The sequence below is a fragment of the Silene latifolia genome, chromosome 1 (genome assembly GCF_048544455.1).
Source record: "Silene latifolia isolate original U9 population chromosome 1, ASM4854445v1, whole genome shotgun sequence".
Classification (NCBI taxonomy): domain Eukaryota; kingdom Viridiplantae; phylum Streptophyta; class Magnoliopsida; order Caryophyllales; family Caryophyllaceae; genus Silene; species Silene latifolia.
In genome coordinates this window covers 59,332,246-59,356,643 of record NC_133526.1, presented here as the reverse complement: position 1 = coordinate 59,356,643, position 24,398 = coordinate 59,332,246, and the positions used below count along the sequence as shown (strand labels likewise).

General features: G+C 35.0%; 1 protein-coding gene across 1 annotated transcript; it reads right to left on the bottom strand.

Annotated features, from left to right (window-relative positions):
- Positions 1-3,784: 3,784 nt before the first annotated feature.
- On the bottom strand, positions 3,785-23,886 carry LOC141647701 (uncharacterized). The gene is made up of 15 exons (XM_074456001.1): positions 23,825-23,886; positions 14,155-14,439; positions 13,619-13,691; positions 12,879-12,941; positions 10,553-10,637; positions 10,055-10,107; positions 9,868-9,950; positions 8,861-8,910; positions 8,599-8,702; positions 8,384-8,485; positions 7,459-7,590; positions 7,199-7,251; positions 6,574-6,712; positions 6,251-6,325; positions 3,785-4,313 (listed from the first exon to the last, which is right to left on the bottom strand). The coding sequence occupies exons 1-5, from the start codon at positions 23,884-23,886 to the stop codon at positions 10,596-10,598; spliced, it is 525 nt and encodes a 174-aa protein (XP_074312102.1). The 3' UTR covers positions 3,785-4,313; positions 6,251-6,325; positions 6,574-6,712; positions 7,199-7,251; positions 7,459-7,590; positions 8,384-8,485; positions 8,599-8,702; positions 8,861-8,910; positions 9,868-9,950; positions 10,055-10,107; positions 10,553-10,595.
- Between the last annotated feature and the right edge of the window lie 512 nt (positions 23,887-24,398).

The following is a 24,398-nucleotide window of genomic DNA, read 5'->3' as shown; positions in this document are numbered from 1 at the left end:
GGTTATTGTAAAGTTGGGATTATTTTGGGCAGGGTAGGCATAGTTGAGATTATTCACATCAAATAACCCTTATGTTTATTGGTTATTTATAATCAAACTCATGGTCCTATATGCAAGATAACAACTTTTAATTTGTGTGTATTCTTATATATCACTATATAGGAATTGTATTACGTCTAGCCATGTAGGTCTTTTTTTGATTGTATTAGTAAAAGCGTCAAAGATGGTAACCTTTACTATTTCTTAGACGAGAAAAAATTACATACAACCAATGCACAAGATAGTATCCTTATCATTAATTGATCATTTCTGAGTGTTGTTATGGATAATAGGTTATATGGATGATCAAATTACACTCTAAAAATATTTTTTACAAAGAAATTTAAACAAATGAATCACAAATAAAATATGTAAATAGATGACTAGATGGAGGGAGTATAATTTAACAATTTGGTTCAAATTTTTAAAAGACAAAAACTAAAGGGGTGTAAAGTTTGAGAATATGATTAGAAGGCAAAGCAGTACATGTAAACTAGTCTTTGAACCCGTGCACTGCACGGGTAGTAATAAAAATAATTATTAAAAGTAAAAACTTATGTATTTTTTTATTTAGTAAATAGATAAATTTTAAGAATAGTTCGCTTTGACAATCCACATACTTTTATTAAGTTTATGTTGCTTAATTTTAATCGAAGTACCCTGCTTTTTTTTTCTCGAGTTTTTAACATATGAGAGGTGAAATCTGAAAAGCGGATATAAAGTTATTGGATATTTATAACCTATTAATTTAGGCAATATACATTTAATTTTATTCATTGTAGTACGTTTTTATATCATATTACCCCTATTATTTGGTGAATCTCAATTTTCTACTTTATCTCTCATTTTCTCTCTCACCCACAATCGCCTGAACATGTGAAAGCAGTTAGCGTTCGCTATCACTAACCGATTACCTCAAGATTCACCAACAGACCCTCCACCGCAGTGGTGACCGCACCCAACATCTCAGACCCGACGTCTATCTCAACCCCTATCTCAACAAGCCCCTCGCGTATCATACGTCCCCCAGCTATATACTACCCCATCTTGCCCTTCACCATCCCCGTACGTCTCGTACGTCATCCAGCATAACCACCATTCCGGCTCTACCCTCATGCGTGATCCATAACCCTTCGACTAACCTTATGCGACTTCTCACCCTATCATTACCCACTCATCGCGACCCATCCCCTATCACGACCTCCCACCATCAACACCGCTCATTATTCATTCGCCTTTCAAGTCGCCAAATAATATTTTTTTTTATTTTTTTATTTTTGTTTATTAAGTCATGTTAATTGTTAACACTTGTCTCTCAACATTGTTAATTTGAGATAATTTAAAATGAGTGATTTGAATAATAAAATTAAAATGGATAAAGCATTTTTTTACTAACAACTTATTTACTCATTTCCTTACAATATCATAATGTTATTGCTCATGATGACCTGATATATATTATGGACTTATTTGGAGAAATGTTATTAAAATATTTTTTTTTTGGTACACAATGTTATTAAAATGTTAATGTTCTTATATTAGGTGTGAAATAATGATATGCTTAAATTTACAGACTAAGCATTTAAATTGACCAAACTCAAATTTAATTGGCCAAAACTCTTTATATGCTAAAAATATTTATTCTTAGGTTTTAGTATTTCCTTCACCAGTCTAAACCATTTTTTTTCCATTTACCTCAATTCTATTTTCGTCGTTTATATTTTGACACAAACAAACAAATTTGTATTTGTAACAAAATTAATCAGTTTCTTACCGGTCGGTTGGTTAGCTATTTCACAACTTTAATTACCTATTTTCCATACTTTGATGCAATAGTCTCATCATTAATTACCTCATACTTGTAAGTGACTGAATGATATTCTCTTAAGGTTCAAGCTTCCTAAGTTGCAAAAATGACTCATTTTTTTGCTATACGTTTGTCTTGGTAATATTTTTGAGTAATTACTCTTCCATTTCATTTTCTTCCTTTTTCCAAAATTTAATCCAAATTAATTGTCTCATTTTTAAATTTAGTATGTTAAATGGATTAACAACCAATCTTATTCATACTCTAAAACCTAATCCAAATTAATTGTCTTATTGTTAAATTTAGTATGTTAAATGGGTTAACAACCAATCTTATTCATAAAACTGTAACTACCACTCGTCCAGTCCCTTGGTCAAAATGACAGTGTCTCCGTTTATTTTAATTAAAGGGTAGAACTGTTACTTTACCCAAGCCTCTTCTTTTTTTCAAAATAGAAAATAAGACAATAAAAGTGGAATGAAAGAGTATCATTTTACTGAAATATGTTTTCGATAAATAATAAAAACGCTTTTTGAACGTGTGCGTTAAGGATACACATTAATATATGAACTTAAAAAAATATATTCTTTTTTTGTGCCACCAAGTAGCAATACTTTCATATCTTCGTAAAATATTTCTCAATGTCTAATTATCTATATAATATATTTATTAATAGTAACAAATTCTTTATAGAAAATAACCTCTCATAAAGTAATCATCTCACAAATAGTGATGTTATTATATATATAAGGTTTTTCATAATTACTATGTAAAACAGTCTTACAATGTATGTGATTGTCATTATATAAAAAACACATATTTATTCACTAATAGCATTAAATGATTGTTTTCTTAGATAAAAAGACGCCTTATATGTGAAACCGTCTTATTCTACAATCTGTGAGTTTAGAATGATATAATCAATACAGAACGTTTAATTGTTTTCTCAACAATTAAAATCGTCTTCAAATCTTTCCAAATTATAACGGATGAAATAATATTTTTTGTAAAAAAAAAAAGAAGAGTTTTAAAAATAGGAAAAGTATTTAAATTACCAAAAATCCTAAAGAATAAAAGATGAAAGCGGCGTTATTAAGTATTAGCGGATGACTCGGTCTTTCATAATTATCATCAACTCTTAATGCTTCATCCTACTCATCAAACATACTCTATCTTCAAAATTACCTGTATTTCAATTTCTTTTAATGTAAATAAATTTTAATAATAATCCACCAAAAAACATAGTTATAATCAAAGTTATAATACTAGGCCAAGTTATATGATCATCTTTGCACATGATTTTTAGGGATTTTAGGAAAGATTCTTTTTTATTTATAGGTAATATATGATAATGAGTTTAAAAGGATAGATTTTTGAAAAGATACTCATCTTGTTTTGGAAAATTTGTTAAAAATCTTTCAAATATGAAAATTATGCTGATTATACGGAAATGGAATATTTAATTTGCAAATGACACATGGCAGAAGCCATCTGCTGATGACACGTGGCAGATGGTTTCTGCTTTAATATAATATATGATTGAACGAAATCTATAATACTTAGTTTAATCATTTAGTTCAACATTTAGTTTAGTCAACTTAGTTATAGAAGCAATGCACTCTTTTACAATTTTTGACACTTTTATCATCCTATTTATAAAGCCAAACTCCAAATTTTTAGTCAACTTACTTATGTAAACTTATCTAACCTTTACTATTACTAGTTGTTGCACCGCGCCCTATCGGGCGCGGTGCCCCAATTTGGTGAATTGCTAAGCGGGAGTAAGTTGGACGTATAACAACTGGACATAGTCCACATATTTAGAAATGGTGGACCGAGCATAGTAATCATTACACAACTGGGGAAAATGCTCGAAAACACAATGTCTAATAGAGAACAGCAATCGTTAGATTTCCGAAGCTGATTAGGCACAATTACTTTCTCGACACAAATCACAATCCCCATATAATTGTCTTTCTTCCTCATTTTGTCTATACATGGGACCCCAATATTGTTAAATAGCAGAGTATTGAAAGATTATGAAGTATATAAATGTACTTCGGCGTTATACAAATAGTAGCAAAGAGTTGCTTTATTTTGTCCCTAATAGTGACATACTTGCAAATCTTTTAGGTGCAAATCTTTTAGGGACATATCTTAGTTGATGTAGTAAAGAACCCGATGTCACATCCTTTTAACACTCTCCGACGACAACTTTCAACTGTTGCATCTTTTTTCTCATTCTGCAATGTTGGACAGTCCAAAATCTTGGCAACGTTCACATTATTTTAGTGGCATTCTAAAACTGCATAGAAATTTCAGCAAATAGACGGATCAATTTATGTACCACCGTGTTCTGCTGCAGTTGAGCCACCTCTTCCCAAGTCAAGTTTGTGGTTAAGAATAGGTTAATCGGTACCCTCGTATGCTCTTAGAATTATTAAGATCAGGTCGTGGCCATAACTTCCTGCAAGGGACACGATATCCTTAGAACAGAGATATTTGCATAGAATAGTATAATTACCAGCATAAATCTGAATACAACATTTCCCTTATGCCTTAAGGGTTTCCGTATACGATGCAAAAGTAAGATGTGTGAAGAGTCACCCCTATGTTAAAGAAAAAAAACTCTTGCACCGTCGGAAATGAACAACATTTAACGAAATCCGTGATTACTGTAAGCGAAATAGTGTTCCACATGACCCTCATATATTGCTCTCTTCAAACCCCACTACCCCGACTTTCCCTTTTCATTTCCCCCATCGTAAACTGACTAACCCTCCCCCAAAAGCAATCAGAGGTTGTGTTGTAAACATAGAAAACGAATAGGAAATTTGACGTTTAACTTGGAAGTGAATGACATACTTAAGCACGTTCTTTAAACTTATTCATCATCCCATGAACTCCTACGTGAACCGCCTACGAAATCAACGCATTCAGTGTCTAATAGGTTTAAATTAAGAATTAGACAGTCTGCGCACGTCTTTCAGATTCATTTTGTTACTGATATAGCAATTACACCTCAGGTTAGAAAAATTGAATACTACTAAACCTTTATATGGTGGGATTTATTTACGGCAGGGTTACCAAGTTGAACTTTATGAACACGCAGCATGAATAAGCTAAATGCTCTCAGTAGAGCATAATCCAACGTAACTGGAACTAAAACCCATAATGCAGCGGAAATCAGATACACTACGTAATATTGCTTCTCATATACACCATCCATACCATTTTTATACTCCCCCTTGCTATTTTAGAGGGATTTAAGAAAAAGTGGTGGACTACCAACTTTACCCCTTAAATGAAGGAAGAGTTGAGATATTAACGTGTCGGCGTGTCTGAGTAACACAGGTGGTAGTTAGTTATCCAGGGGCAATATTGGATGATTAAAAATTTTCCTTACTATATTTAGAATGGGGACAATTATATTGGGATAAAATTTGAAAGAAAAGGGGACAATAAAAATGGGATGGAGGAAGTACGTGTTTTAGTTATTCCATTTGAACTAATGTTAACTTAAAAACTTCATGTCTTCTTCTCTAATTCAAGTCAAAATGAAACAGGTACCAACTTTTTTTCCATTTTTTTTCTACTTCCCTTACCATTCTCTCTAATGCTCCTATCATTTCCTTTATTCTATTTTAGCCCTACCCAATTTTCGTTGCCTCTTGGATTCACCAGAAAGTCACCAATTAGTAAAGAAGATGAGACCAATTACAAATTACACAAAGTCGCCAAGGTATGCCAAATTTCATCAATTTACGTAACGTTTAATTTTTCCCTACAAAATAGCATGTGGGAGCTGGTAAGTGCATGATTATGGAGCTAATAGATTTAAGATTTATGGGACTTGTGGATCAGCTATAGTACTTTTTGGTGGATTTACTATAGTAATATTTGGTTGAATGTTGAAAGTGGGTAGTGATGGAGCTGGAAAAAAATGAAATTAATGGTGATGGTTTATTTTTATCACAATCTCGAGTTTGTATGACCCATTAATTACGGGTGCTTAAGGTTTTTAGTAACGGTTTTCATAGCTTCAAAACTTCATGTCTTCTTCCCCAATCCAAGTTAAAATGATGGATAGCTACTCATAAGTCAACAATCCAAACACAAATTAAAATCAAACATGAACCAACAAGTTAAAACCAACTCTTAATTACGGGTGCTTAAGGTTTTTAGTAACGGTTTTCATAGCTTCAAAACTTCATGTCTTCTTCCCCAATCCAAGTTAAAATGATGGATAGCTACTCATAAGTCAACAATCCAAACACAAATTAAAGTCAAACACGAACCAACAAGTTAAAACCAACTCTAAACCCCTAAAAACAGGCAACAATAAGACCCCAAATTTCATTAACTCCTCAAAAATAAATTTAAGAGAAGGAAGAGACAACATACACTGATAAGAGATCTGGTTTTTGTAACATTCTAAGTCGATGCACTTGTTTGCCTGATCTCCATTATCCTCAATAACTGCAATCGCATAAAAAAAGTGCCATACAAAAACCTTGGTCAGAGTTCGGAAGGCAAGTGAGCAGAGAATAAGGCAAGGGAAAGAACAAGCAGGTGAGTGAGGGAGTAAAGTAGTGAACAATTGTTAAAATTGTACGGGAAAATAGTGGGTTACTGCTCTGGTAACAGTAAGGCCATTCTAAACTTCTTAAAGGGTTATAGACAGATATAGATTAAACACTTATACGACTTTAAAACAGAAGTGGTACCTCGACAGAAGCCCAAGTGAATACTTCCCCACTTTCAGTAGTAACAACAGTGTGATGTTTAGCATCAGCAACTGGCTTCACCCTGCGAGAAGCAAGCCTTAAGACCACTTGCCTTGGTATAATTACAGCAGCCTGACCACTACAAGAAGGCACAAAAGCAGAATATTAGTGCACAATACATATATCATGCAGAGCTACAAACGCATATTACCACAATTAGATAGAAGCCGCAAGGAAGTGATACTCATTCGCTTCAGCACAGTAACTACGTGCATAACCAATTGTTTTGTGTTGTTTGGTTCCATTTAAAAAGTTCAGGAAAATTGGAGGGGGAGGTCATCGTTCTGCTCCACTCCCTCCATGGTTTTTCCTGATTTTCTCAGTACAGCCGAACAACAGAAATATTGTCAACGTCAACTCAAAAACAGGTCTAAAATGATTCATATATGCGGGCCACATCATTGTATATAGTCGTACGACAAATTTATATTTGTCCCATATTTTTGCCAAGTAACTAAATAAGAAGAGGCGTCCTATGAACTTCAATTATAAAACCTTTGAACTAAAATTTGCAGAACAAGCTATAGTATTAGTAACTAATACTCATTCTGTAATAGTTACTTACTTTGGTCCATGAACTTTAATAGCCAATTTTTAGTCATCTGCATCAAGCTTGATCTGCTCGAAAGTTACAATGTTTTATTATTATACCATCACAAAAGGCCGTAGAATTATTTTATGCATGTCTATTTTGAACTGTACAAATGATGGTATTTGGACACCCTTTTTGCACAATACATATAATATGCAGGAAACTAACTACCCTTCAACAAAAGTAACAACATCAACAACATTTTTTTTCAGATTATAATCAACATCACTTACCTTCAACACAGGTTTATAGTCAACAGTAGCTGCCTCAAGGTGTGATATCATGTTTTGCCGAAATAACCTCTGAGGAAGGCATCAGAGTGTTGTCTTGGTACCCTCGTCGTCATTTTCTATCCTTTTTCCTACCTGGGAAATAAAACAAGTATCTTAGATAGATAGCAAAATACGTTCCAGATTATATAATTTCTTGCGGGAAAGAGAGAAACGGAAGTAGAAATAGAAACAGAAACTGAAGAGCCGAGATGCTATGATCTATAGCCTGAATTTTTGACCGACTTTCATCTTCCTTAACTTTAATCTCATTAAAAAACCCTCAAAAGTAAGTCCCCTCCACCTCCCTTTTCTCCTCTTACTCCTCTTCCCCTCCTCCTCCCATTTCTCCTTCTATGACGCCTCCCGTACCCCTACCTCTCCTCCTCCTCCCCTGCCCTCCCTCCCCTTCCTCTCCTATTCCCCCTCCCTCTCCTCATCTTCTCCCAAAAGTTGCTAAGAATTCTGTAGGTTAGTAGGAGTTTTGGGTAGGCAATTCAGGAATACTTTGTGTTCTTGGATTCAGAGGGAGCTTGGCTGCTACAGCATAAAACTAAAAACTTAATAGTCGAAGTATGGGATGCACAGAAAATTAGAAAGTCCAACAGCTCCAACTACACCTTATTTCCAATTCTCATCAACAAGTATTGTAGATAAGAACTATCAACTGTTCTTATATGATCTGGATTAAACATATACTGAGTTTTCTATTAACAAAAAAAAGACACAAAAGTGGGAGGTTTAGTGGAATACAAGCTTTCTAGGTCAATATAGCTTTGAAGCTATTTCTGCATACTAATGGATCGCTCTACTCCGCGTGGTAACAAAGGTGATGAAGTAGATAAATACAACAATATAGCTGCTGCGATTTGTAAACAGAACAAATTACCGAGACATTCATGTGCTTGAACATCAGACTTTCACTAAGATGGCTTCATCCGTATAGTTTCTCTTATTCTGCAATTCTCCGACGATAGAAGGCCTTGCCAAGCTTCATTATTAGGCACTAATATTAGGTAAGTTCCAGCAATCAACGAACAAAACTCAGACCGGGATTTTGTAAGTCACTAATATGAAAGTGCTTTATATTAGCATAAAATTTACCCCTTGTTTCAGATGATCTTGGAGCAAGTTCCTTCACAGTGAGAACACAACTCTTGTTCAAGCCACTAAGAAAGACCATTGTTTGGCTGTTTAGCAGTCATTACCTACGAAAGGGCACCGCACGTATACACCAGTTTAAATGACACCCCTTTATTTGGATGCAGGAATGTGGAAGGGAACAATATCTTTTGTTTGGTTAGCAAATTAAATTGGAGGAATTAGAAATAGAGGGGCACATCTAAGGATTAATTCATTCACTCACCTTCTTCCTCTTTATTCACTTCCACGGTTTGCCCTCTTTCAGCGGCTCTACTGAAATAGCAAAAACAACACACATAACTTACCCTGTTTAGTAACTGGTTAAAAAATTGGAACTCAGGAAAATAAATGGGTATGTTTTTCCTATTATATGCCAGATTAAATTAAGGCTATTATCAAGAAATCTCGTATAGAATACTCATTCACTATTACTGAGCATCCTAGTGACTGCATCAATTACTTATACTTCATGTTTTATAATTATTCTGTTGGACTTCCGAGTATAATTTTATATAGTGTCACGCCAGTCATGCCATGCTCTTGAGTTCTTTATGATACACATGGTTAATTGGTCGACATGGCAATGGTAATAGATAACATTTCACTTTGCCTTCATGGACTTGCTTCCAAACTCATCGGTACTAATCAGTTTGTACTTCTAATTTTGTGAGCAACGACAAGCTTTACCCATGCTCTTAATTTTATTAAGGCGTATGTACTGATGTACTGTGCTCTAGGTGCATAGAAACATTCACAATTACCGGCCAATTCATTCTATAGAGTAATATACATTCTCAACAAATAAAGTAGAAGATAATATGGACAAGAAATGTGTTATTATATTCAAAGTACTTCTAACCTTTTCAGAAAATTCATTCTATAGAGTACTTCTACATATTGTGAGCATGATATATGCAAGTGTCACCAGGAAAAAAACAAGGGATAAGAAAAGTTTCTAAATTCAGTGATTGCACACATTTCCAAGCAATGTCCATGCTAAAAAGGTCCAAAAATCTGCAACATCAGTTTTCCCATGTGCAGCAACAGTGTTGCCAGTTTGCCACAATTTAATCATACAATTCAATTACATGGGTTTTGTCCACACTTTGGCAGCGTGAGCGTATGTTAGCAATATCATATGTAAGTCTGATCGCCAAACCAGACACAACTAAAATTTAATCATGCAAATGCAAGTCACAACTATTATACATTTGTTTATTGCATACATACCCTTTCGCTCTCGTTTATACCGATTCAATCATCCATTCACCGACGTTCGACAAGCCTCTAGGAAAAAAATCCACGCGAAAAATCTGCAACGCTGATTAATAAGTTGAAATACACATTGAACTAATATTTCTAAAACCAGTAATCCAAAATATAAGACAAGGATCATCAAGTTTCATGATACATGTACCTTAATATGGCGGTTGTTCCTTTCTATCCGTTTCAGAATAACTGCTTGACGAGCTTTAACATAAGATGAAGCATACAGTTAGGATACTAAACTTGAACCACATCATAATGAAGTAACACAATTGCCTAACTCTAAGAGACACAAACATCATGCTTTCTCTGTCGGGGAATAAACATAACGTTTTCTTTAAGAATGTCTATAAATAAATTTACCACCAGAATCTATCCTATTTAGGATGCTATTTATACGATAATATGATTTTGTTCTCAATCTCTTTAGGTGTAGTTCTTTTTAACTGAAACTAAAAGAAAGAACTCTAGCTTGTTTGAACATTAAAAAATGAAATAATGTGCAACTTCCATTTTCATCCAATGTGCTCCTATATTCTCGCACAAAAGAATTAACACATCGAGGAAGTATCCGATATGATAGGAATCTAGTAAAAAAAATGAAAACCGACATAGAAGAAGCACAGGAGCAACAAGAAACAATACTTACTCTTTGAGGGCGAAAAAAATCCAACCGAGTCATCTGAAGCAAGTTAAGGAGACTGAAACTCTACATTCACCCATTCATCCTTACCCTGCAACATGAACAATGCTGTGATCATCACTCCATGTCTTTCTAACCGTGAAACATCATAAACTCCCATTATTTATCCCCAATTCTTAACCAACTTCCAGAATTTCAACCTTCATTTATTCAATTTTCTACCATATGCCAAATCTTATCTAATAAACCATAACTTACTCGGAATTAGTACAAAATAAAACAACGTATCATATCTTTTACATGTTCGATGAGATTCTTGGATGAAGCTTCTACCATAGATGTTTCAAAAGTGATTTAATCCGGCTTTTATCGCCTTGATCTTTAATTTACTCCCATAGTTTGTCATAACTCATATGAGTTCTCTAAACAACAAAATCCAACAACAACCATAATATTACAGTCTAAACAAGCGCTAAGAGCTTGCATGTTAGTAGCTTATCAAATATCTTGGATATGCCCATCTCACATTAGACAGTACAAATGCCTAAAAACGTTAGAGAGCAAGCTAAAAGGGGAAAACAATTTGTATTCCACTGAGCCAATTCCCTTCAGAGAAAAGCTAACTGGTGGAGTAATATACCTATGTGCAACCAAAGGTTTTAAGCAACCTTAGGGACGCAGTTGTCTAAAATCAGTCCCAGTAAATCATCCATAAGACTGACACCATGAGAAATCCAAGCTCTCCAAATTCTTGTATCGCCGAGCAAGGGAAATGACTAATATTTTGGCCAACCTATTCATTATAAGAACTTCTAAAAAATTGAGCTACACACTGATAAACTATAAACAAAAGGTGACTAATGACAAGGTCAGAACATCATCAGTTGCAAGAACAAGCTCCAAGTTTAGTAGAATAACTATTAAAACAAGGTAAGAGCATCAATATCCTGCGAACAAGAAATATTAAAGGAGCTAAATAAAGCAACTTACTATAGCAAAAACAGAGACCCCTAAAATGACTACATCTTAAGAATACTACTTAAGAATGTGCTTTAACATCCACATTAACCGACCCAATAACCCAACATCATAAGAATGCCTTTTAAGTAGGTATATTTAAGTTGGTGGAGAGCATGGCTACAATATCTTAAGAATGAGAAGGCAATCTCAACAAAACCAAGACATACATCCTCCCTTCCTCCAACCCCCTTCCTTTCCCTTCCTCAGTCATAATCTGAACCAAAACAAGCATAGGCTTTCTTTTCCACCCCATTCCCACACTCCTTTCCTCCTTCCTCCCTCTCCCACTTCCCCCCTTCCCTGTCTCTCTCCCTCCCCCTCCCTCTCCCTCTGCCTCTCTTAACTTCCCTCCCTCTCCCCCACTCTCGAATGGGTTTGAATGACTGAACATAATCAAACAGCATCTGACAAAACAATTTTAAAGACATTAATCAAAGTTTCAATATCAAACACACACTACTTAGGAGAGGGAGAGGGCTGTAATGTAGTCACGTAGTAAAAACGAAAACATAATTCACTCAAAGAAGACAGAAAGGAAAAAATCATTATTCAAATGAAACAAACTATACAAAATGAATAAAAATGCATCTTTATCAAATGCAATCAAACAAGTAAGGAGCTTCCTGAAATTTTAATAACCCAGGGGAAAGAAGGATAGTAATTAATTTGTCCTAAATCCCACCATCTCCCACTCTCCATGCCCTTCCCCCCTCTACCCTCCTAATCTAAACATCCAAATAAAGACACAGATGATACTCCGACAAATTCAAGTGTCAAAGCAGTATAGCCCTATGTTGCTCGGACTCTTTAGTATTACCTCGCTACCGGTGTCGGACACTCGGAGTCTTAATGAACAGACATTTATGTGGTAGTTGTCTCTTTTTATTTCAAGTTTCGGTCTTTTGCTTGCCCGAGGAACGGTTTTTCATGATGAACATAAAGAAATATAAGTGGACAGAGAGAATGAACTTGCATAATAATTTGATGGATACCAAATATCTAATATGCTTGTAATTTGGGTTTTTGGCTTACAATTTTATCAAAAAGTTCTCCACCCGTGACAAACTCCAAAACAATGTAAATTTGTCTTGCTGGCCATCACCTACAAGTACCACTAAAATATAAATTGATCACAAAAAGACAAGAAGAAAATAGGTATTTATCAATATATAAGAACACATTATGAAATACTGTAAGCAAAAAAGAAGCAGTAGCTGGCTACCTATTTAATTAACAAATTTTACATCAAAATAGGCAGGACGACCACCGGTAGACTATCAAAATGTCAGTGGAAAATATTTTTGCTCCTAACCTCGTACAAACAGATGATATTTGGATGTCGTACAAATTTCATGGTAGAGATCCCACGCTTAATCTGCAGGGAAAGGAAAAAAGCAGTAGTAGTAGAAATTAGCGATGTCCAATACCATTAGCACATGGATAGGAACTATACACACGAAAGCAATCTCATAAATGATGCAGATGAAACCAAACCGCTAACCCTTTGCTTTTACTACACATTAAGGAGGGAAAGGAAGGGGAAGGAGTATGGATGGATGCTATTTTTCTTCCGGATCATTCCTTTGTGAAATAATTATACTTTGACTTGTAGAGTTGTAGGAGGGAAAAAACATTCCTCCATTTCCTCCATCTCCAAATTCCACCACCCCAAGTTGCTAACAATCAAGAGAATTGATCTCTTCCTTTCCTTCTCCATCTCCCTCCAAATTCCTCCATCCAAGCAATGGGTAAGTGATGCTTCTCAAGGGTATTTATACTTTCATTAATGACCACATACAACTTTTCTAGCGCTGAAGTTCAATTTTCCAGCATCAAATAAACCAATAAGGTGGAAAGTCTCCATATTTATCTTTTTCGCTCTCAATACTCGGACAAAGCAAGGACGGTACCTCAATAACAGCACCTAAAAAATACACCTATGAACAGATACATAGCAAAGCGAGCCCATGAATCTAAGTAATAAGTTGCATGCAATCAATCTAAAGGCAAAATTAAAGGCAAAATTAAAAGCGAGGATAAACAGATAAATACCAAAGTGATACTATGAATCCAAATAACAAGCTGCGCACGTCCCATCGTCTTTAGCAGCGTCAGAACCAGGCAACTACAACATGCAAACTCAGAATTCAGCAGGGTACATAATCCAGAAATTTAAAATAATGATAATAGCATCACGACATGCAAATCACATACTGAAATTATCAGAGTATTTATCAAAATCAACATTAATTCAACAATAATTTGTTATGTACGTTTTTGCTTGTAATTCGATGTTCAATTGATTTCTGTTTTATCAAAGCTTGGATTAATTATCCAAATATTTTCGAAATTTAACAAAAATTCAACAATGAAAACAAGGAAACAAAATACTCCGAACTTCGATCAAACACCAATTGAACACCGAAGTACCTAACTAAAACAACAATTAAGATCAAACCTAAATCAAATACTTCGATTTTAAAAATAAAAAATGAAATGAAAAAATAAGACGAGTAACAACGGAACAGCCAATCGGCTACTAATCCACGAAAAGCAAAGAAATGAAGGAAAAGTTGAAGGTAACTCACCATACAAGAGGATGAAGACGCAGCAAGAGTAATAGAGAGATGCATGGCTGAGAAGAGATAACTTGGTGACGGATTAGAGGGAGGGTTAATCTGAGAGAGTCAGAAAGGGGGCAACGACAACAATAATAAGGTGCAGATGAATAGGTGATACGAGTCTGGGAGAGAAAAAGAGGGGGAATTAGCAGAAGATGAATAAAAAAAATGGCACGCAAGTAATAAGAAGGAAAGCCAGGGATAAAATCGGGAAAAACATCCAAAATTACTGTTACAGGAACAGTAGCACAACTTTAGGTTTTTAAAAGAGTATGGAAAGTTAAGGTTGAAAAAGGAGGTTAATTCATACAACGTTAGTTTATGTTAATAAATGAAATTGTTGGAAATAAAGCGATGGGAATCGATCAAAAGGCAGCTCGAATCAAGTTAGAACAGTAATTTTGCATTGAAAAATTGAAAGATCATATGACAAAAGTAATTATTCATAGGATATTACAAATTGGCCCGTGCATCGCACGGTCATTAAATCTAGTATATATATAAAACTGGGTTGAAGCGCTGCGGATGCGCCAGGTGTCAACCCAGCATTAAATACAGGTATTAATTACAGCTGGACATTAAATATAAATATAATAAATGCTACATAAATCTCAACAAAGTATTAATTAGAGTTTAATAAATGTATTATAAAATTACAAATAACAATTACAGTGATTTATTTAAAATTTATATAAAAAATTATTTTGATAAAAATAATAAAATGTAAATCATTACTTTTATTGAGAAAAAAAAGCTTTAAATTGAGTATACTTTTTATTATATTTATTGAAATATTTTGATATGTATGGATGATTAAAGTGAGTGTCTCACAATGCGTTACATTTACTTAAAGAAAGACATTTTGAGAAAGTTATAATACTTAGACCATTAAATCCATCAAGAAAAATATATTTAGAAGAGTCATTAGATTTATTAAAAACAAAACATAAAGATAACTACTAAGAGATAAGTTTTTATGATGTGATAATGAAAAAATTATACTCCCTCCTATTATACATAAATGTTACTATTGAGTTGACACAAGAATTAAGGAATGGAATTAAATAAGGTAAAATATTGTTGTGAGGTAAGGTAATTTGAGAGATGGAAAGAATTGTGGGGTATTATTGTGGGTGGGGTGATTAAAATAAGTATTGTTGTGGGGTGAGGTGATAAAAATAAGTATTGTTGTGGGGTAATGTGATTAAAATAAGTCTAAAACTTTACTAAAAATGGAAAGTGGGACATTATTGCGAATAGACGATTATGAAAAGTGGGACATTTATGTGAAATATGAGGGAGTATTAGACAAGTGATAATGTGATAATGAGTGAGATATTTGAAAAAATTAGAGATTTAAGAGGTTTTAAATAATGTGATAACGAGTGGAGATTTGTACTTGAATGATGGCTTTTTGTTTTTTTCGAGTAGGTTAAGATGGGGTTTTAAGGCGGTTTGATACCTATCGTAGAAAAAAGTTAATATTTTAGTACTGATTTCTAATTATTGATTATGTTGATATTGATTATGAAAAATGGGTCATTATATTTGTATTATTTATCAATTAACCTTATTTTATAAATAGTTGTTTCAAAAAAAAAAACAAAAGGTGCAACTTTCTTACAAATATGTTGTTTGACATATAGCATATGCAAGGCATACACAACCAAAACATTCAAATAAGTTCAGCTTTGACCCTGTATGTTTGATACATAAACATCACACATTATATATTAAAAATTGTAAACTGCATCAAATTATACTCACATCGTTTTGAACAAATATTAATTAATTTGGAACATAACGTATCGTGAAAAGATCTTACCTAAGAACTTAATGTTGATTGTTACATTATTCGAATACATTTGTTTTAATTAATATGATATTTAATAAATCACAAAATTATTTATATAATAACGTTTATCATGAATAATTAACTATCAGTCTATCACTTATTAGTTATAATTAAAATTGTATGTATTTTATTTTTAAACATTGAAGTTAAATCTAAGATGATAAGAGTTGAGAAACTTAATTTATTTTTATTTATAAGTAAAGATATTAAATGTCATATATGAATTATATTATTTTTCTTCAATTATAGTAATAAAATTTTCAAACAGTCCGCGCGAAGCGCGGGATACTACCTAGTCTATATATAAAATTGAGCTGAGTGAGTGTAGATTTATATAGCATTTAAGTTATTTAATTTAAATAAAAAGTGAACAACATTTAGTTTAACAAAGAATGTACAATTCCCAAGACGATATTAAATATGCATCATGCCCAATGAGGATACATAGTATACCGTACTGGTGCATCATAGTACAATGTATGAAGTAAATATGCATTGCATACATATAACCTTTTATTATTCCAATATACATGCATATACTCAGTATAAACTAAAATTGCACGACACATTCAGAGTATTCAAATACCCTTGATCTTTGTGCTACGTACACATTAGTGTTCAACATACTTCTCCTCAGCCCATGCACCCTATAAATATAGAGTTTTTTTCACTTCTCACAACAGAGTACGATTACTGAACTATATTAGACAATCTGAAAAAAAAAAAAAAAAACAATGTGAGCAACAAAAAGTAATTTTCCTATTTGTTACATTTCCAATTTTACATCTATGATATATTGTAGGTGAAGTATTGTTCAATGTTCACCAAACTTGAAAGATATACTCAACCTAGAAATTACACCGATAAGGATGACTAGGAGGTGAAAGGTTAAACCTAGGGTTGTTTGAATTAATATAAGAGTAGAGATTGGTAAGAAGATAGGAATTAGTACCCCATTAGTTATCCATATATGCATAAGTTGGATTAGACACAGAGAGTAGGAGAGTAGGAAATGGTACTTTGAAACTATCAAAATGGGTTGACTATAAACCTACAAAGGGAGTACTATGTTTAGTTTATTCTCGACTACGTACATGTAAATGATTTTGAATTTTTGATACTATATTAAATTAATTATATTTTTATTTGAAAAATATTTCATAAAATTATGTTTTAAAGCACATATGCTTAAAAAAGTATGGTATACTAGAGTACTAGGTGTCGTATGTAAATCTAATTAGAAGCTCATATATAATAAAGGAGCGAGATTATGATGTGGACAATATCTTATATAGTGATAAGTTTTTATAATATGGGAATGAGCAAACTGTAATTAAATACATATAATATTTTGAGAGAGTTTAAATATAGTGCGATAACGAGTATATATGCACATAGTGATAGCGAGTATATATGTACACAACGTTAGCGAGTAAGTATATGTACATAGTGATAACGAGTATGTATGTAGAAAGTGACAGCGAGTGTCTGCATAACGATGGCGAGTATGTATGTACACAACGGTAACACGTATATTGATGAGCGTGTCGTTGTACGCCCTCAAACACATTTATACCCAACTACTAGCATAGCAAGCAAGTCGGGGTCGATCCACGGGACGGGGGTACTCAAATTGTTCAATCTAATTATGGTTGCACTTAGGGTTGTCACAATTGATTGGAATTGATTGATTCTAAACTAATAAAAGCAATGGAAGTAAAACAAGCAATAAATTAAGAGATGTAAACAATTAATAAAGATACTAGGATGTCATGGGATCATAAGGGAATCATGGTAAGATAGCATAAATGAGTTATATAGATGCAAGCAATTTATTATTGTTGGAATTAAGTTAGTTCATGTCATATAATTCATAAGAAGATTTGGGTCCCGGAGCCGAGTCATTCACGACTTTACAACACATACAATCGACTTAGTTCTTCCCATTAAACTTCATGCATAATAAACCAATTCCTAGGAAAACTTACGTCTCGGAGCCGGGTCGGTTAAGACTTTACAACACCTACAAGTCGACTTGGGTTTTCCCTATTTCAACTATAAGCAAGGTCGAACAAGGCTTGAGTTGGTTTATATCATACAAGCCTTGTTGAAAGGATAAGAGATGGGTAAAAAATGCAAGGTTTCATAGTCTAGGATTTCATCAAACATGACATGTGCATAAGTTGAAGAACAATAAGCAAGCATTCATATGAACTCATTAAGCTTAAATCTATCCCATGATTAACTCCCCTAATCCCCCACTAATCCTAGTTAAGAGACTACTTACTACTCATCATGATTATTATGCTAGCAATGGTGTCAAACATCACAACACAAGTGAACATGATGATTAAGCAAGACAATAAACAAGAGATTAACAAGTAAATAAAAAGGGATTAAGAGTGTTGTAGATACCCAGTATCTACACCTTCCAAAAACCACTCGATGATGATCGGACTATAACGTGTTTTTGATATGCGTGCGTGGATTGGCTATACATGAGACGGTTTAATGCACTACTCGGATATGAAAAATGATTTCAAAAGTTTTCTAACTTCATTTGCATTAAAATAACACTATTTAGAGTTAAAACCGTCTTCAGACCCAAAACCGACTCAGAAACCCGCAACTCGAGTCAACCTGAGTAAACCCAAGTCAACCCAAATCCTGAATGTCAAAAATAATGCCATGAATGCCTTTATCATGTCATTTCCATTAAAATGACCCTAATTAGAGTCAAAACCGTCTTCGGACCCAAAACCGACTCAGAAACCCGCAACTCGAGTCAACCTGAGTCAAACCAAATCTCGAATGTCGAAAATAATGCCATGAATGGTTTTTCCATTTGCATTAAAATGACCCTTATTAGAGTCTAAACCGACACCGGGGCAAAAACCGATTCGAAATTCAAATCCCGATTCACACGGGTCAAACCCGAGTCAAGGACACAAAATACCTACCCCAAAAAACACCAAAGAGTAAGCTTACACGGCTAAGAAACCATCAAAGACCACAAATCATAACCAACAAAACATTGGTTAGAACAAATGCAAAATCCAAATTTCTGAAAGGGACAATACACCCCTTTCAGTCACTAGGTGGCTCGCGCAGTCGCGCCTAAAGCAGGTGTCTGCTTAGACTCCAAGCAAACTCAACCGACCGACCATCCCACATTTCTCTATAAATATCAACCTTCACACACCACAATTCTCACGCGAGAGTCCGCCCCCTCCTTCTCCCTTAAACTTCTAGACCCGACTTCCTAAGTCACAAAATCGACACGTGTTTACGACCTACCGATCGTAAACACAAGCCTTACACATTTTGTTTGGTACCGTCGCCGTGCATTCGACCGACCCATTTGACCAACTAAATTCATTAATCAACATGTTTTTCAACAACATATTTTCAACTCATTTTCAAAACTAAATCCTTTTTTAAGGCAGCTTTTTAACCTTCTTTGATCGCGATTAGTCACAACGAGAAAACCGTCTCTAAAGTCGTCTACGTCGCAAACATCAATACACGTAAGTTTGAGGGTGTAAACAACTCATTTATTTCATGTCTTTACTGTTTTCATAACTTTATAAGCATGAATGATGCATAACACGATTCAAATATAGGTTAGACGAGCCAAAACCGAGTTTTGGCCCGAGACAGAAGCCCTTTGCTATGCAAAGAGGCTTGCGCCTCTTGTGGGTTCTCAGGTCAGGCTCAAACGTGTTTCTTCTCGTCTTTCCTCTTTATTTCATTTCTTATTTGCAATCGGTTTTTACCATTTCAAATGTTTCAAATCATTTTTATGACAAACTTTTTAGCCATAAATTATAATCACCCTTGGTTATTTATACCAAGACGGTTTATTCTGTGACCCGATGATATTATTGGTTAATTACAAATTAAAGGGTATTTTAACCCCCTTTTATTTTACTTAACATCTTTCTCATTTATTTACATTTGCAAACATATTAGTCATAAGTCATAATCATCCTTGGTTCTTTATACCATATCGGTTTAATCCGAGTACGATGACAAACTTGACTAATTACAAATAATTGAACTTAACATAATTAGTTCAAATCAAACATTTTTCCTTTTACACATTTTACTATGCTTTTCAAACTTGCAAATCCGACAACGAATATTACTAACATAATAGTAATTATTCCGAGTAATGCAAATCATACTTGCAAATCATTAATCACAAAAAACGGTTTTAAACAACCTTTTTAACAACCAGGAGACGCCCCTTGGGTCGTCGTCTGACTCGCGCCCCAAGAGGCCGTCTGTTTTCATATTTTAAAACCTGGGCAGAGCCCCTTCCCTCGCCAATAGGCTCGCACCTTAATGGGGCTGCCTGGCACTATGCTGTCTCATTTTGGTACTTGTCTAGGACGATCCTGATTACGGTTTATCCGAATACGTGACGGATCAGATTGACGAGTTTGCATTTTATACTTTGTCATTTGACACCCTTTTTCAATAAATGGATCGTGTTAAGCATCATAACCCAAACTTGGTAAATGGATGTTTAATTTCCGTTTTCACATGCAAATCAATCTAAATCCAACTTTGACACCAATTTCTTGGTACATGCATAAACAACCGACTTAGGAAATATTCACATGTTAGGTTAAGACTTTTGATTGCGCATTCATGCATTTAAACCGTTTTATCAACTTTTGCACTTAAACAACCATGATCGATCAGTAGAGGCCGCTAACGCGGGCGGGATTGGGTGTCCGATTAAAGGGCTTCCCAATACGTACCCTCACCCCTTACTCAGAACCTTTGGATAGTGGATGGCCTTATCCAGGGCGCACGAGAGTCATTTTAGGCATAGAATGCTAAAAGGGGGACGAGTCCTTATCTTTAGTACCTATGTCAAGCACCGCTTTTTGCCTTGATTGACCTAGGTATAAAGTGGATTCGAACGGGTTCCAAGCATCCCACAAATGCTTGGTGGCGACTCCGAACATCTCTAATCGTTTCGAGACCTTTGCCGAGACGTAACCGACCGATCTAAAGCGATCCGGTCGAAAGCATTTTTACGCCGCCGAGCGTGGCTTTCAAAAGACCGCTGCATGTCCACAATTTGGCTTGGCGTGCAGGTGGCCCATGACTACGGACCGGTAGGCAGCATCGCGCCCGCAGATCGGTCTGTGGCCCATGTCCACAGATTGTCGACTCTGCTGGGGATAAACTAGGACACTTGTGTCTTTGTGATCCTTAAAGGTGAAACTCGAACGAGGTCGTGGTTAAAGTGCATTAATTGATATTACGGTCACAAGTCGGGTTCCTTGTCCGGGCCATAACCTAACCTTTATCGACCAATTGGCTCATCCCGTCGGCGTGAGTTTTCTCATCCCCGCGTTTCGAATCCCGATTGAGTCAAGCATACCGTTGACGTTACACATTTCTGTTTCGTCAAAGAGCTTTCATCACCTTCGACCACGAGGCTAGGGCACCCTCCTTACACATTTTGTTTGTATTGGTATCCCTCTCGAAAATCGGGGTTTGATTGCTTGGTGTGTAACCCACCCTTTTAAGCCAAAACCCGTGTCAGCATTATGCATAATATAATGAACTGTGAGTGCTTATGTGTTTTGTGATCATAAGTCCTTCCGTGTCATTTCAAACTTTCAAAAACACATTTTTTCGCCGTTATAATGGCCGTTTCAAACCTCGGTCTTTCGCCGACCGTTGCACGCCTTTTTAGGCCGTCGTAATGACGATTTTCAAACCCGGTTTTTTACAACCGTTTCAACAAAACACATTTTTCATGCCGTTATAATGGCCATTTCAAACCTCGGTCTTTCGCCGACCATTGCACGCCTTCCTAGGCCGTCAAAATGACGATTTTCAAGGCCGATTTTCTACAACAATTTCAAAAAAGCACGCCTTCCTAGGCCGTCTTAATGACGATTTTCAAACCCGGTTTTCTACAACCATTTCAAAAAGCACGCCTTCCTTGGCTGTCATAATGACGATTTTCAAACCCGGTTTTTCACAACCGTTTCAAACCTCGGTCTTTCGTTGACCGTTGCACACCTTTTTATGCTGTCGTAATGACCATTTTGAAACCAGTTTTTACAACCATTTCAAATACACCTTTTCATGCCGTTATAATGGCCATTTCTAAACCCGGTTTTTATAACCATCTCAAATGCACCTTTTCATGCCGTCGTAATGACGATTTCAAACCTTGGTTTTCACAGACCATTTCAAAATACCCTTTTACGTCGTCATAATGGTCGTTTTAAACCTCGGGCCCTCGCCGACCGTTACATTCTCAAAGCGCCCTTTTTACGTCGTCGCAATGACAAATTCTACCCTCGAATTTTCAAAATTCGAAATCAAGTTTCAAACAAAAACGTTTTCCAAATCGTCGTAATGATGATTTTAACCCGTACAACTTTCCAAATTTCAAATCTCGTTTTCGAAATCAAATATAGCTTTTCTAAGCCGTCGTAATGACGATTTCAATTCTCACACTTTTCGATTTGCATACGGCCTTTCAAAGGTTAAAACGGTTTTCTAACCCGTCGTAATGACGAATTCAATCCTCACAATTTCCAATTTCAAATCATTTGAAAACAAATTTAACCATTTTCAAATCCCCCAATTTCCAAATCAAATCATTTGAAAACAAATTTAATCGTTTTCAATTTTCAAATTCAAAATCAAATCATTTGAAAACAAATTTAATCCTTTTCAAATTCAAAATCAATCATTTGAAAACAAACTTAACCGTTTTCAAATTTTAAATCCAATTTCAAATCATTTGAAAACAAATTTAACCGTTTTCAAATTTCAAACCCAATTTCAAATCTTTGAAAACAAATTTAACCGTTTTCAAATTTCAATTCAAAATCATATCTTTGAAATTAATTTTAACCGTTTTCAAATTTCAAATCCAATTTCAAATCATTTGAAAACAAATTTAATCGTTTTCAAATTTCAAATTCAAAATCAATCATTTGAAAACAAACTTAACCGTTTTCAAATTTCAAATCCAATTTCAATTCATTTGAAAACAAATTTAACCGTTTTCAAATTTCAAACCCAATTTCAAATCTTTGAAAACAAATTTAACCGTTTTCAAATTTCAATTCAAAATCAAATCTTTGAAAACAATTTTAACCGTTTTCAAATTTCAAATCCAATTTCAAATCATTTGAAAACAAGTTTAACCGTTTTCGAATTTCAAATTCAAAATCAAATCCTTGAAAACAAATTTAACCGTTTTCAAATTTTTGACTCAATTTCAAATCCTTTGAAAACAAATTTAACCATTTTCATGGCCATTGTGATGACGATTCCAAATCCTTCAATTCTCGATTTTCAAATCCGTGATTCGGAATTTCAAAAACCGTCTTCGGAAACAACACATTGTTTTTAGAGTCGCCGCAATCTTAACTTAAACCGTCTTTTGAAAACAAACCTAAGACAACCCTTTCGACTGGCCGACCTTTTGAAGATCCTTACTCTTCGGAAGCCGTCCATAAAACGACAATTGAATCTTTTTGAAAATTTCTATTTTCGAAAATTTCAGTCCACCTTTCCGATTCAACCTCGAGTCAATTAGAGTCCACTCGATTTCAAGTCAAGTCGTCTAGATAACGTCGAGTTTCTGCTGAAGTCAATACCTATCTTCTGATCTAGGTCGTGTCCCCTAATTGTCGAGACATCTCCAATGGCGTTAGCAGAGTCGAAACCTGTCGGGTTTTAAACCAGCATTTCCCTTACATTACGGGTCAAAGGTCAAGTTTGTGTACATGCCTTGACGACGTTACACCAGCAATAAACTTCCAAATCTCTTCAGAAGTCGTCTGTCTAGGCATCACTATGCCAAAGTTGACACTCGAGTCTAAGTTCAAAGTCGTGCACCAAGAGTTCAAACACAAGCGGTCATCCACGATCTTTAAATAACTCATAACCTAGTCACACCGTCGCGTCTTCACGACGAAACTGCCTTTTGTATATATGTGTCGCACTTGCCTTTGTTTATGCAATACCTTGCCAAGACATGTTATGACGCCCATCGTTATGTCAATAGGAATCCCTTGGGTCCCATCAATCGTCAACCAGGAACTCAAGAAGTTGATCAACCCTCGTCCGCCATGACTTCTGCCGAAATCAACAACATGGTCCTTCGACTCCTAGTTACCGTGGAAAACTTGAGCACTCGTCTCTCCCAAGTTGAGGACAAAATGATAACCGGGAATAATCCCTCTTCTGATATTGAGCAAAGGGTTAAGCTCTTTGAAAGTCGACTACATGCCAACGACAAAACCAACCCTAATTGGAAGGCTACCAAAACCACTGAAGCCAATTCCTTAGGTGTCACCAACAA